At 39.3% G+C, this 14,885-nt stretch overlaps 1 protein-coding gene across 1 annotated transcript in view; it reads right to left on the bottom strand.

Moving 5' to 3' along the window:
- Window positions 1–8,011, bottom strand: part of LOC150090163 (uncharacterized) — a 66,517-nt gene extending 58,506 nt beyond the window's left edge. Inside the window, exons 1-2 of the mRNA XM_090390182.1 lie at window positions 7,973–8,011; window positions 1,903–2,045 (exon numbers count right to left, since the gene is read on the bottom strand). Of these exons, the coding sequence (XP_090246308.1) occupies window positions 1,903–2,006 (104 nt within the window). The 5' untranslated portion in view covers window positions 2,007–2,045; window positions 7,973–8,011. The remainder of the gene's footprint in view (window positions 1–1,902; window positions 2,046–7,972) is intronic.
- Window positions 8,012–14,885: the final 6,874 nt, after the last annotated feature.

Raw genomic sequence — 14,885 nt, 5'->3', positions numbered from 1 at the left:
TATTCTATGGCGCCGAAGTCGGGACTTCAACTGCTATGACCCATCTTAGACGGATTTTTGCGGGGGAATTCTGGCTACTGAAGTGGGCCACATGGAAATTTCGGCTTCCACCTACACCAAGGACCACCTAGATGGTGGCAGCTCTCAACATCAGATGTCTTCCTGCCATCATTCACGAGAGAAGACTCGTCTTTGCCATCAAAATGATGGTCAGCATAATTTCAGTGCCAGATTTCTGGGCTAACTGCGGATGGAGGATCCCGGTCCCAAGCCTTAGGGCTAATCCAATCCTACAGGCCATTCCAAACCGGTTAAAGCTAACTGATCGTTTCCTACCCATGCAAATGCTGCAAGACATACAGTCCTTGGACGGCGACCTCTACAAATTCACAATCGAGAAGGAATATAGGCAGAAAGTGCTTGGTCGACTTCCTTCCCAGGACCACGTCAGAGGACATTAGAACCTGCTCCCGGAGACCTATTCATCACTGCCTTGAATCCATCATCCCAGTGTTCAAATCTTTCAGGAGTCAATGCTTTTTTTTTTCTCTGTGTTTATTATTTTGTGTGATTTCTTTTATGTAAACCCCTGGCTTGTAGCCATGAAGGGAGTTGTATACAGCAATGTGCTTTCTGTATATAATAAAGAATTATTCTATTACTGATGGTACAATGTGTTAACAAGCACCTTTCAATTTCAGCCTTTCCTAAATTTTTAAATCTTTTAAGCTCATTCTAAAACAAGTAAAATATAATTTCAATGTAGAGACTCCTAGAATATAAAGAAATAGTTAGGTCACATCTGGAATACTTCACACAGCTTTAGAAATCTCATTTTGGAAAACACAGGTGTGTTAGAAAGGGTGCAAAAAAAAAAAAAAAAAAAAGAGAGAAACAAAATTAGCTGTGGTTACAAAAGGATATTCTTACCAAGAATGACTGGAGTTTTGTAACTGGCACTGTTTGGAAACCAGGCATATCTGTTGAGATCTAATGGAAGTGTTTTAAGTTTCTGAAAGATTAACCTCAGCCTGTAACACCTTTTATTCTTTCTGAGATAACATATAAAAAGAGACATAAATTTACATTGAAAAAGGATGGCTGCAGAATAGAACTGTGGAAATTTGCCTTTGGTCAGACAGTAACTGATTGTTGGAATAAATTTCTGCCAAGCGCTGTGAAAGTGAACAGCCAACATAGCTGAGTGGTCAGCCATGAGGGTGCAGAAGCACATGTGCTTTGAGTGGGATGTGATTCAAGCCTGCGTGACTGCTAAAAGAAGTTAATGATTGTATTCATTGTCAAAATAATTAACCAACTCTTCTAACCTGGTTGTTGTGCCAGAGTACAAACAAGAACTTTTTTTCCCTTTAAGTTGAAGTACTAGCAAATTATTAGAAGGAATGGGCAATTAAGCGAATAAAATATTATTTTTATTTATTTGGTTATTTATTTTTCATTATTTATTGGGTTGATACTAAATTAGCTTTGCTTCTCTGCATCATTTTACTAATAAATATCAATTACTACAGATACATTAATATAAAAAAGTGATATAAAAATGTACTTTTATTTATATGACAATATTGTAAAGTGCCAAACTGTATGATAATTTGATACTAAATACATGATTTGCCACATATACTTTACATGACTATAATAGCTAAAAACCTGAAAGCAATCTATACACTACACGGTTTTGGCCATTGAAGAAATCTAATTGCCAAGGTTGGAAATTATTTAAGTTAAATTAAAGTAGAATAAAAGTACAGTTAAATATTTTAATGACAAAATAAAATTTAAGAACATTTATAAAATATGAATATATATAATCTGAATATATGAATATATATAAAATCTGAATATATAAAATCATCACAAAAACATGTAAACCACACATACCCACATAGATATTTTTCCTTTTCAATATATAAATTGTTCTCATTGTCATCAGAAGCTGATTTACTTTTATTCAAATTTGTTTTTTGAATCCCATAATCCTCCATTTTTAATCAGATAATATGCAGTCAGGAAATTCCAGAAAGCTAAACAAAAAAAAAAAAAAGTACAGTAATATAATGAAATTTAAAAATTATCAAATGTAACAACCTTCTGAAAAAATTTGTATTTAATACTATATTCAATAAAGGGGGAGAGATGGAAATAAAATGGTAATCACAAGCACATCACATTGAGAGAGAGAGAGAAAAACATTTATTTTTGCTTACTCCACACCTAAAAATTTTCTGAGTGAATGCTACTAGATTGTATGGATAATCCCGAAATCAGTGAAGGATCCTCTCCTAGGAGGAGGATACACAAATTCCTATAGCAAATTCACAAATGGCACAATTTAAAATACATGAAATTATTTTTAATGAAAAAGTTCATGCAAATTTCAAATAGACAAAATCATTTATAATGAAAAATTGTATATAATTTTAACAAATTTTCCATTTTGAGCTTAAATTTTAACGTGCTGTAAGACGTGAAATCACACATAGGATCCTTGTTGATTTTATAGCATATTCAACATCTAAGACAATACTCAGCCCAAGATGTTGATATGCCACAAAATATCTGCACATGTGAGTGAGTATCTCCATGCACCTGTTCATGGGCTGATTTGTATGTTTTGCAAGCTGAAAAACAAAGAATTACTCATATAGGAGGAGCCCTGCTTCCTCCAGATGAGATCAGTTAATTACAGAACCGATTCTGTTACACCCTATGCCTATGACAAAGGGTGCAACATGCTTTTTGTCAACATCCCTTATAATTGTTAAGTAAAGCCTAAGAATGGCTATAATTAACCCCCTAGCCAGGTGAGTGAGGTCTTTGAGTTTCCACATGATCTACAATAATGTCATGCTCTTCACATACTCAGTCCACACAGCTGAAACTCAGTACCTGTAACAAAAGTGTTTTCTTTGATTTTGCCACTGAAAATTCCTGAAATCTTTTGTTAGTTACTGCACAAAGAGTAAAAATGCAAGTAAATTTAGCACACATCTTTCATGTCCAGTTATTGAGGCTTTTGATCGTGTTTGGCATAAAGGTCTTCTAAACAAGCTTCCATCTTATGGTTTGCCAACTGTTTTTAGTAATTGGTTATCCAGTTTTCTCTCTGATCGCTCACTGAGGGTGATGGTAGATGGCTCTCTGTCTTCTAACTTCTCCACTAATGCCGGTGTCCCCCAAGGTTCAGTTCTTTCCCCCACTCTTTTTCTCTTGTATATCAATGACCTTCTTCCACTGACTGGAAATCCTATCCATAGTTTTGCCGATGATAGCACATTGCATTCAACTTTCCATTTTGAGAAACGTCCTGCTCAATCAGCTTCAACTTCTTGAAAATCTGCTACCAATTCCTTAAATGCCAATCTTCAGGTAATTCTCCAGTGGGGCAAAGACAACTTAGTTTATTTCAACCCTTCTAAAACTCAGTCTTGTCTTATATCTCGCAAAAAGGATTCTTCTGCTCTTATGCTTATCTTTAGTAACACTCCGATTTCTAGGCAAAATGATATATCTCTTTTGGGGATTACCCTGACTTCTAATCTCTCTTGGCACAAGCACATTACAAATATTGCTTCCTCTGCATCTAAAAAACTTGGTTTTCTCTTTCGCTCTTGGCGTTACTTTTCTTCTAAACAGCTGCTCACTCTGTATAAATCGCAAATCCGCCCTGCCATGGAATATTGTTCCCACATCTGGGGTGGGCCCCAAAACCTCTCTCAGGCTTCTTGATTCCATTCAGAAGAGGGCAGTTAGGTTAATTAATGATTCATCTCTAATAAGTTTAACTTCTGTGGGTTTAACTTCTGTTCCCGGAAAATTAATGGAGGCACTGGTGAAAGAAGCACTGCAGGATCATCTAGACAAGACTTCAGTTATAGCTAGGACACAGCATGGTTTTGTTAAGGGGAAGTCTTGCCTGACCAATTTGATTGGATACTATGATGCAGTCACAAAAGAACTGGATGCAGGGAATAACTTTGATATTATATACTTGGATCTTAGAAAGGCTTTTGATACTGTTGCACATGGAAGACTGCTGCACAAATTGGAGCAGTGTGGCATTGGAGGCAAGTTGCTGCTATGGATAAAGGGGTGGTTGAGGGGGAGAAGACAGAGAGTGGTAATCAATGGACACTGCTCATCGTGGACTAATGTTATTAGTGGAGTCCCTCAGGGTTCAGTATTGGGGCCTTTATTGTTTTCTGTATTTATAAATGATATTGATGATGGTATGTCAGGCTTAATGTCCAAGTTTGCAGACGATACGAAGGTTGGCAGGGTTGTCAAGGACACTACTGACACTATGCTGCTGCAACAGGATTTGGAAAGGTTGAGCAGATGGGCTTCGAGGTGGCAAATGAAGTTTAACATTGACAAATGTAAAGTACTACATATGGGAAACAGCAACCCCAGAGCAACGTATCAACTCTGTGGTACTACACTGACAGTGGTAGAGAATGAAAGGGACCTGGGGGTGGTGGTGCAGGCAGATATGAAGTTCTCTGAGCAGTGCAGACGAGCTGCAAGAGTAGCTCATGGTGTATTGTCAATGATATATAGGAATTTTTCTAGCAGGGATAAGGAGGTGATTATTCCCTTGTATAAGGCAATGGTCAGGCCACACCTAGAGTACTGTATACAGGCCTGGAGGCCTCATTTCAGGAAGGATGTAGAGCTGCTGGAACGAGTACAGAGAAGGGCAACTAGATTGGTGAATGGGACAAAGGGGTTCTCTTACGAAGAAAGGCTTAAGTTTTGCAAATTACAGTGTCTGGAAACTAGGCACCAGCGGGGTGATCTGATAGAGGTGTACAAAGCCTTGAATGGTTTGAGCATGCTCAATGCTGATGGGATTCTTCCTCTAGCTCAGAAAAATCACCTGAGAGGGCATAAATTCAAATTGAGGAAAGACAGATGTAGGATAGATGTGCGGAAGTTTGCCTTTAGCCAGCGGGTGGTTGGTGGGTGGAACAGACTTCCATCCCTTGTCGTGGAAGTTGATAGCCTAAATAAGTTTAAGGCTCAGCTGGACAGGTATTTCGAACGAACAGAGGGGTGAAGTGGAAGTGGTTATTTTTATTTATTTATGTTACTTTTTTTTTTTTTTTTTTTTTGGCTGATGCTGCATAAGCTTGCTTTCTTGCATCAAATGCCTCTACTAATGCTAATGCTAATGCTAATGCTAATAGAGTCTCTCCACTCGCTTTCTCATAGACGCACTGGTTCTGCTGCATGCCTCTTCTACAGATACTTCCATGGGCACTGTTCTTCTGAATTGGATTCTATAATTCCCGCTCTCTCTTTCAAAACAGTCTGAACAAGTGCCGCCACCAGCCAACATCCATCTACTGTCCAACTTCAAACCCACAGAACCAACTTTTCATCTTCCTCATTTATTCATTCAACTGCCGTTTTCTGGAACAACGTTCCTTCATACATATTTCCTGAAAATTACAATCTACAGAAGTTCAAGTCCAATGTCAACAAATATCTTCTTTCGTCTTCTCAACCTCCAAACCAAGCACGGTACTAAGTACTATAGGTTCTAATACCTCTCGTGTTTGGGGTTCACATGAAAAAAAACAAAAAAAAAACATGCTCTTTATGTTTTATAGCAGCAAACCAGCAAACTAGCATCCAATTGTTGAAGTGCACAGGTCTCTCAATTGACATTTTATTACTATTATTATTATCCCAGGGGCTCACATCTGGTGAGTATGGGCTTGGCACACCCAGGGTCCTGAGATGGATATGATCATTCTTCTTTTTCTTGGTGACTCCCTTCGACTCTCTCTCAGGGTAACTCGGGAATTTTTTTTTTTTTTCTTTTTTGGCTGGTGCAGCACAAGCCTCAGGCTTTTTTTTTTTTTTTTTATGAAAACCCCAAACACGAAAGGTATCAAAACCTATAGTACTTAGTACCGTGCATGGGTTGAAGGAGAAGTATGGGGGGGGGGTGCCGGAAACTTTGCTCTAGAGACTAAACACGGGTTTCACCACTTCAAGCCTCCAATAAGCAAAGTGGTGGTATATCACCGGTTGATGAAAGTCATCTACCACCTTCCTTGCACCATGCAGCTATTAATAATAATAATAATTAGCTGTATGGTGCAAGGAAGCCTGCAGCTTATGCTGCACCAGCCGAAAAAAAAAAAAAAAAAAAAATTCTGAATTACCGAGAGAGAGAGAGAGTGTAGAAGGGAATCACCAAGAACGAGAAGAATGATGATATCCAGCTCTGGACCCCGAGTGTGCTAAGCCCATACTCACCAGATGTGAGCCCCTGGGGTTATTTTTGCTCACTCTCATTCAAGGAAAATAAGGGAAATAACATTCAAATCTTCCAAATAAAGAGGGGATGAAAAAAAAAAAAAAACATGTCTAAAGTGCTGCTAAGATGTTTTACTTTTAAAACATTATTTAAAATATTTGTTTTTAATATGAAAAAAACTGATTTTTCACAGTTATCATGGTAAAATATTGAAAATCTTTTATGAAGATCATCAAAATTTAAAAAAATCTTTGAAAATCATCAAAAAAAGTGAACAAATTTAAATTATTTCTTATCATTTTTCCTTAAGCTATAAAACATTTATTAAATGACACCGAATACTCAATACCTATTCCACCTGTCCTTACTGTATAAAATATTCCGTTTCTCTGATAACAGACCATTAGCATTAGTAAAGGCATATGATGCAAGAAAGCAAGCTTATGCAGCATCAGCCAAAAAAAAAAAAAAAACCCTTCCACTTCACCCCTCCGTTCGTTCGAAATACCTGTCCAGCTGAGCCTTAAATTTATTAAGGCTATCAACTTCCACAACAAGGGATGGAAGTCTGTTCTACCATCCAACTACCCGCTGGCTAAAGGCAAATTTCCGCACATCTATCCTACATCTGTCTTTCCTCAATTTGAATTTATGCCCTCTCAGGTGATTATTCTGAGCAAGAGGCAGTATCCCATCAGCAATGAGCATGCTCAACCCATTCAAGGCTTTGTACACCTCTATCAGATCGCCTCGCCAGTGCCTAGTCTCCAGACACTGTAATTTGCAAAACTTAAGCCTTTCTTCGTAAGAGCAACCCTTCGTTCTGTTCACTAACCTTGTTGCCCTTCTCTGTACTCATTCCAGCAGCTCTACATCCTTCTTGAAATGAGGCCTCCAGACCTGTAATCATGAATAACTACCTCCTGTTTGTGATCCCACTGTGCAACCAAAGAATGAAGTTGGTTCTAACATTAAAGTGAACAGCAGATGAATCCCCCTAATTTAATTCTATCGAGGGCAATGACCCTTTTCAAGTCCTCAACTTTGTGCAACAAAATACTAAATTTCCCTTTCTTTTTCTCTTTAGTCGAAATTTGGTAAAGGAACAGCAGTTTAGCTTACAGGTCACTCCTCAGCCGGCCGCACAACAAGGTTTCATAGACCAAATGTGTTCCTTAGCAAGGGATGCCGACCTGGTCTAGAATATCACGGTAGAACAAACCAGCCATTCTACCATCTACAAAAATCTGTGATCCATTGTTCCCACTATCAATGTAGTTTAAAGGTGAACTGACATATTCCGTATGGAACGTTTTCGAGAAGGCCCTTATTATTATTATTAGCTATGTAGTGCAAGAAAGACTGAGGCTTATGCTGCACCAGCCAAAAAAAAAAAAAATTCCCGAGTTACCCTGAGAAAGAAGTAGAAAGGAATCACCAAAGAGAATGATGATATCCATCACACGATACAGGGAAATCAGAGCAATCATATCCCAAGTCTATCACGGCGGATAGAGGGACGAAAGTACCTTCCTCCCCTCTCCCATGCTGTTTTTAAATATATTTTTTAAAAGACCCTTTAAAAAAAGGGAAACAATTCTCCTCTTTTAAAACTAAAAGTCAGCGCACGCTGTAGGATTCTCACATTCATTTAACCGATTACAGACATTTACAGCTTACCAATCTTTCGTTGCTCCTCACATTAAAAAGACTTCAAATGATCAATTTTGAAATAACGTTATGATTAAATAAAACTTGAAAAGTTTATTTCACTGAAATTCAATATATACATAAATAATACCGTAATCATTAATTATTAAAACAAATATTAGACATTACGCACATTCCCAAACACCGTTCAGAACAACTAATATTGTATATACAAACACAGAGTAGCACTATTCTATGTATACAAACAAGCAAACAGACCACCTAGCGCAGAAAATTGTTTCGACTCTTTCTACACACACATTGCCCACCACATTCAAAATGAAACAGAAATTCGTAAATTTTACAGACATGGTTTACAAAAATTAAAAAATACACACACATAAACAGACGTGATTCTAAACATCGTCATTCTAAACAGTGATTCTAAACAGTCGTGAGTCGAACCATCAACAGTCGAATCATCGACTGTTGATGATTCGACTGTTGATGATCCTACTCAGATAGCAAACAAACTGAATGAGTATTTTGCATCTACATTCACACATGAGGAATTAAGGAAGGAAAGTGCAAGAAGGTTATCAAATTGTAGCAGGGTGCTTCATTATTTTGTAATAACCGAGAGCAAAGTGGAGGAGAAATTGTTGAAGTTAAACATACCAAAAGCACCTGGGGTGGACGGGATCTATCCAGTTATATTAAAGGAGGCGGCAAAGAAACTAAGCAAACCCTCAGCCATAATTATGAGAGCATCCTTGGACTCAAGGGAGGATGGACATGTTCAAATGTATCCCCAATTCACAAAGGTGGATCGAAGAGTGACCCGAGTAATTACAGACCAGTTAGTTTAACTTCTATTCTGGGTAAAATAATGGTTAAAGATGCATTGCAGGATCATCTAGACAAGACTGCAGCAATAATTCAGACACACCATGGGTTTGTTAAGGGAAAGTCTTGTCTGACAAATTTGATTGGATATTATGATGTGGTTACAAAGGAACTGGATGCAAAAAAATATTTTCATGTCATATACTTGGATTTCAGGAAAGCTTTTGACACTATACCAACTGTGTGGTACTACACTTAGGGTGGTAGAAAATGAAAAAGACCGAGTAATTTTGTAGTCAGATATGAAGTTTTCTGAGCAATGCAGACAGGCTGCAAGAGCAGGTCATGTGGTTTTGACAATGATATACAGGAATTTTGCCAGCAGGGAAAAGGAAGTGATTATCCCTTTTTATATTGGCAGTGGTCAGGCCATGCCTTGAGTACTGCATACCGTCTAGAGCCTCATTTTAGGATGAATGTACAGTTGCTTGAGCGAGTCTAGAGAAGGGCAACAAGATTGATGAGGGGAATGAAGAGATCTTCTTACCAAGAGTGGCTTAAGTTCTCCAACTGCAACTGCAGGGGTTGGAGACTAGGCACCAGCGAGGTGATCTGATTGAAGTGTATAAGGCCGTGAATGGATTGAGCACGCTGAATTCTGATGGGATTCTTCCACTTGCTCAGATTACGAACCTAAGGGGGCATAAATTCAAATTGCGGAAAGACAGTTTTAGGACAGGTGTGCGGAAGTTTTCCTTTAGACAGCGAGTGGTTGATTGCTGGAACAAACTTCCATCTGTCGTTGTAGAAGTTGATAGCTTAAACAGATTAAAAGCAGAACTAAACCAATATTTGGAGCGAGTGGATGGGTGAAATGGGAAGGGTGTGTGTGTGTGTGTGTGTGTGTGTGTGTGTGTGTTTGGCTGATGCTATATAAGCTTGCTTTCTTGCATCATGTGCCCTTCCTAATCCTAATGCTAATAAACCTAATTGCCCTCTTTTGAATGAAATCTAGAAGACTGAGAGAGGTTTTGTGGGCACCGCCCCATATGTGGGTACAATATTCCATGATACGGCGGATTTCTGATTTGTACAGAGTGAACAACTGTTTGGAAGAAAAGTAATCCAGAGAGCTAAAGAGAAAACCAAGTTTTTTTACATGCATAGGAAGCAATATTTGTAATGTGCTTGTGCCAAGAGAGAGAGATTAAAATCAGGGTAATCCTCAAAAGAGACCGGTTTCTAGGCAAGTTACCAACTTCCCTAGAAACAGGAGTGTCACAAAAGATTAGCATAGGAGCAGCAAGAAAGCAAGCTTATATAGCATAAGTCAAAAAAAAAAAAAAACCTTATTTCACCCATCCACTCGCTCCAAATGTTTGTCAAGTTCTGCCTTGAATCTACTTAAGCTATAAACTTCTAGAACGACAGATGGACGTTTGTTCCAGCAATCAACCGCCCGCTGGCTAAAGGCAAATTTCCGCACATCTATCCTACAACCGTCTTTCTTCAATTTGAATTTATGCCCTCTCAGGCGATTATTCTCAGCAAGTGGAAAAATCCCTTCAGCATTGAGCATGCTCAAACCATTCAAGACTTTATACACCTCAATCAGATCACCTCGCAGGTGCCTAGTCTCTACACACTGTAATTTGCAAAACTTAAGCCTTTCTTCGTAAAAGCAACCCTTTGTTCCATTGAATAATCTTCTTGCCTTTCTCTGTACTCGTTCCAACAGCTCTACATTCTTCTTAAAATGAGGTCTCCAGACCTGTAAACAGTGACCATTGCCTTATACAAGCTGATAATCACCTCCTTATCACTGCTAGAAAAATCCCTGTATATCATTGACAAGACACCATGAGCTATTCTTGCAGACTGTTTGCACTGCTCAGAAAACATCATATCTGTCTGCACGATTACCCCCAGGTCCTTTTCATTCTCTACCACTATCAGTGTGGTATCACAGAGTTGATACGTTACTCTGGGATTACTGCTTCCCATATGTAGTGCTTTACATTTGTCAATGTTAAACTTCATTTGCCACCTCTCAGCCCATCTGCTCAACTTTTCTAGATCCTGTTGCAGCAGCATACTGTCATTAGTGTCCTTAACAAACCTGCCAACCTTTGTATTGTCTGCAAACTTGGTGCCTTTCTTGTGTTCATCTTCAACAATTTCTCCTCCACTTTACTCTCAGTTATTACAAGATTATCTTGCCTAAGCTGCATTTAGGGCTAAAGCCTCAAGCTGCAAGCATATTTAGACTATGTATATATTAAGTGCTAAAGCATCATTAATACACAGCCATTTCTGAATAAACAGAATATTTATAAGGCGACATCGTTTTAAGTTATATCTCATATTGTGAATACCTTCACAAGGAGTTGCCACGATATTGCACCCTTCGAATAAGTAGTGCTTCACCTAAGGAGAAGGCTAATGTTACTTATTCTCAGGTAGGTAACACCACCCAGACGGCACCGTTTTGAAAATAGTATTGGATAAAGATATCAGCTATCGTCAATATCCCTATAAGACTGAGCAAAGAAAAAAAGTAGGAAAGTGATAGTAAGAGAGGGAGAGGAAAAGATGCCGTTGAAGAATGAAAGGGATAATTAATTCGTACGAACTCAGAGCTCTATGCCCCGGCTGGGAAATGCGTCCCCCTGACAGGGACTGTTGTTACCCAGTCAGAGTCCTGCAAAGATGATTAAGATCTCATCAGTGGGTGATAGGCGTACTGGTTAGACCAGATGTGCTTTCCGGTTTCCGGATATTTCTATGGAATTAACCCTTCAGGGACCCTTTATTGGTCCTGCTTTGGGACTATCTGGTGCCTGTATGGCTTAAAAAAAAAAAAAAAACCCGAAATGGGACAGTCGCCCTTATCCACACTCATCTCTGTATGACTCAACTCAATTGGGTTGCTCACTCATCCACTGACACACTCCGAGGAAGGCCCAGGCCATGTGGCTGCCTGGAGTTGGCTTGCCCTACATGGGTTCTAGGGTTATCCCCCTCTTACACACTCCTTTTACCACCTATAGCTTTCAAAGCTTAGCCGCTGTACATACAGGAGAGACACAAAATGTCTGCAGCTGACTTGGTCCCTATCCTCTAATAACTAAGCTAATCTTGTTGGTATATAATACCCCTAGCCTAGACTGATCATTTCTAAGCTGCACATATATGTTATTATCTATTAGTCGACATAGAGGTGTGGGTAAGCACCATCACTGTAAAAATCTTTGCTTTCCAAGTTGCAGTAACTCTAGTACCAAGAATCTTCTTATTGCAGCATGCATCATTTGAAGGGTGCATTTTGACACCTCGTCTGCAGAGCCTTCTTGTTTTCTTTTCCTGATTTTCCAAGCCTGATATTTACCTTCATTTAGGAGGTAAGTATCAGGCTTGGAAATATCAGGATGCTCGTTGCTCTGGAAATCGAGGCTGGAAACTGTAGAAATAGTACTTGTTCCCTAGTCAAGCGCAGTATTCTCATTGTTTTATGCACACTAATCCAGATTTTTTTTTTTTTTTTATGAAAACCCCAAACATGAAAGGTATCAAAACCTATAGTACAAATGTACTTAGTACCGTGCATGGGTTGAAGGAGAGTATGGGGGGAGAGGGATGCCGGAAACTTTGCTCTAGAGACTAAACATGGGTTTCACCACTTCAAGCCTCCAATAAGCAAAGTGGTGGTATTTCACCGGTTGATGAAAGTCATCTACCACCTGAAACGCTGAGTAACCGGACAAAAGAAAAATGCGTGTTCCACTGTTTCACACGCCTTACAATATAGACACTCAACATTCATATGCCCCCGGAATTTGGCTTTATTTTTCTCCACTGACAGGTGTCCATGTATTATTCTCCATGTCAGGTCTCTTCGTGACTCGTAACCTGTGGTGATGTAGGTTACTCAACATCTGAGACGTGTCCAGTCTCAGCCAGCTTCGTGGCACCGGTACTGCCAGTACATTCATATCGGATAACTTCCAATAAATTTCTGAAATCTTGAGCTTGTTTCCCATGTATAAGCCCCCTGATGATAATTCTTGTAAGTGCTGTGCTTGATTACCAATTTGTAAAAAGGTGTTATCTCTACTGTTGGACCAGCATGTTCCTTTCCTAGCAATTCAGTGAACCTCCCCATATTATACTTTACTAAGGCAGCCGCCACATGGGCTCCCCATAGGGCAGTCTGAATGTGTTTTAGCACATATGCCCAGGGCATCATTTATTAAACTAAACACAAATTAAAACAAACACAAATCAAACTAACAGGTCTATAGTTACTTGCATCACCTTTTAAAACCCCTGTCAATTGGTGATACATTTGTACACCTCCCATCCATGGGGACCTCTGAATCTAAGGAAGCTCTCATAATTATGGCTAAGGGTTTGCTTACTTCCTTTGTTGGCTCCCTTAACTGGATAGATCCTGTCCACCCCAAATATGCCTTTTTTATGTTTAACTTCAACACAACATGCAAGTATTAGTATTAGCGTTATTCAAGCTCATATAGGCCAATAACAATGCTGATTTGGCACCCAATTTCCTCATACTTCTTACTTTGTGCACACGACATTCTCCTTGTCAATATCACATCCTGTTCCTGATTGTACCACAAACATCAAATAAGCAGTGCATTTCAAAAGGCTGTGATTCAGAGGACAACAACCCCCTCCAGTTCTCCCGAGCCACAGCACTCCCATTAGTTTGAGCCTTTTGCTTTGCTGCTGTGGTCTGTCATGATTTCAATTCAATTTCAACCAAAAAATATAACCCTAAACTTATATCCCAATGCAGTTATAACACTATACAGGGTGTTTCAGTTAAACGTTTCAGAACTTCTAAGAGGGGTAGGGTACATCCTGACAACTCGAAATCATATAGCAATGTGGGGTCGGAAATGCTTTCCTGAAGCGGTGTTGTACACAGAAGCACCATAAAGAAAAGAGACCGTAAGTGAGAAATCGTTTTAATAATACATGAAAAGAAGCAAAAGGTACATGGATTAAAGTAAGTGTTCGAAGTTTCTTCCACGGGCTACAATGCACGCCTCACATCTCCGACGCATGGACATCCGAACATTCTGGAATACTCCAGGCGAATTTCGAATTTCTTCGGCAGCTACTGCGATTCTTGCAACCAGCTCCTCAGCATTGTCAACAGGGGTGTCATAAACTAGCGATTTCACATGACCCCAGAAATAAAAATCAAGACATGATAGGTCGGGTGACCGAGCAGGCCAACGCACGGGACCACCACGTCCGATCCACTGTTGACCAAATGTGACATCCAGGTAGTTACGAACATCTCCGCTATAATGGGCAGGGGCTCCATCGTGTTGGAACCACATTGTCTGTTGCGTCGATGCAGAAATCTGTTCATCTCTCAAAAGTTGTGGCAATACTTGCTGCAGAAAGATCAAGTAGATAGGTCCGGTTAGACGACACGGTAACAGGTAAGGTCCGATGAGGTGATCTCTCATAATACCAGCCCATTCATTGACCGAAAATCGAATCTGTGCTGCACGACGACTTCTGTGTACGATACCGCTTCAGGAAAGCATTTCCGACCCGACATTGCTATATGATTTCGAGTTGTCAGGATGTACCCTACCCCTCTTAGAAGTTCTGAAACATTTAACTGAAACACCCTGTATATATATTTCAGTATTATCTCAGAGTTGTTATATGACTTTTTCTCTTGTCAAGTTATACGTATTAATTTCTCCTCCACTTTGCTCTCAGTTATTATAAAATCACTTAGCTCCGTTAGTTTGATAAACCTCTGGCATTCTCCCCATTGAATAACTCCTTGCGTGAATGTAGATGCAGAATACTCATTCAGTTTATAGGCTACCTGAGCATGAACATCAATAGTCAACTCATCTATGTTGTGGTCGAATCTGATTCATCCCTGTCCTTCGAGTTTACATAAGTAAACAACTTTGCTGTTTTTCTTTGCATCCTTTGCCAAAAATTTCTTGTAATCTGCCTTTGCCTGCCTAACCTCCTTTGTGACTTGATTAGACTAGTTTATATATGCCATAGGCTTCTGTGTCACCTGATACTTTATATG

The sequence above is a fragment of the Mastigoproctus giganteus genome, chromosome 2, assembly GCF_048544385.1.
Source record: "Mastigoproctus giganteus isolate SK-2022 chromosome 2, ASM4854438v1, whole genome shotgun sequence".
NCBI classification, from domain to species: Eukaryota; Metazoa; Arthropoda; class Arachnida; order Uropygi; family Thelyphonidae; genus Mastigoproctus; species Mastigoproctus giganteus.
The sequence above is the reverse complement of the archived record's forward strand: the minus strand, read 5'-3'. Positions and strand labels throughout refer to the sequence as shown.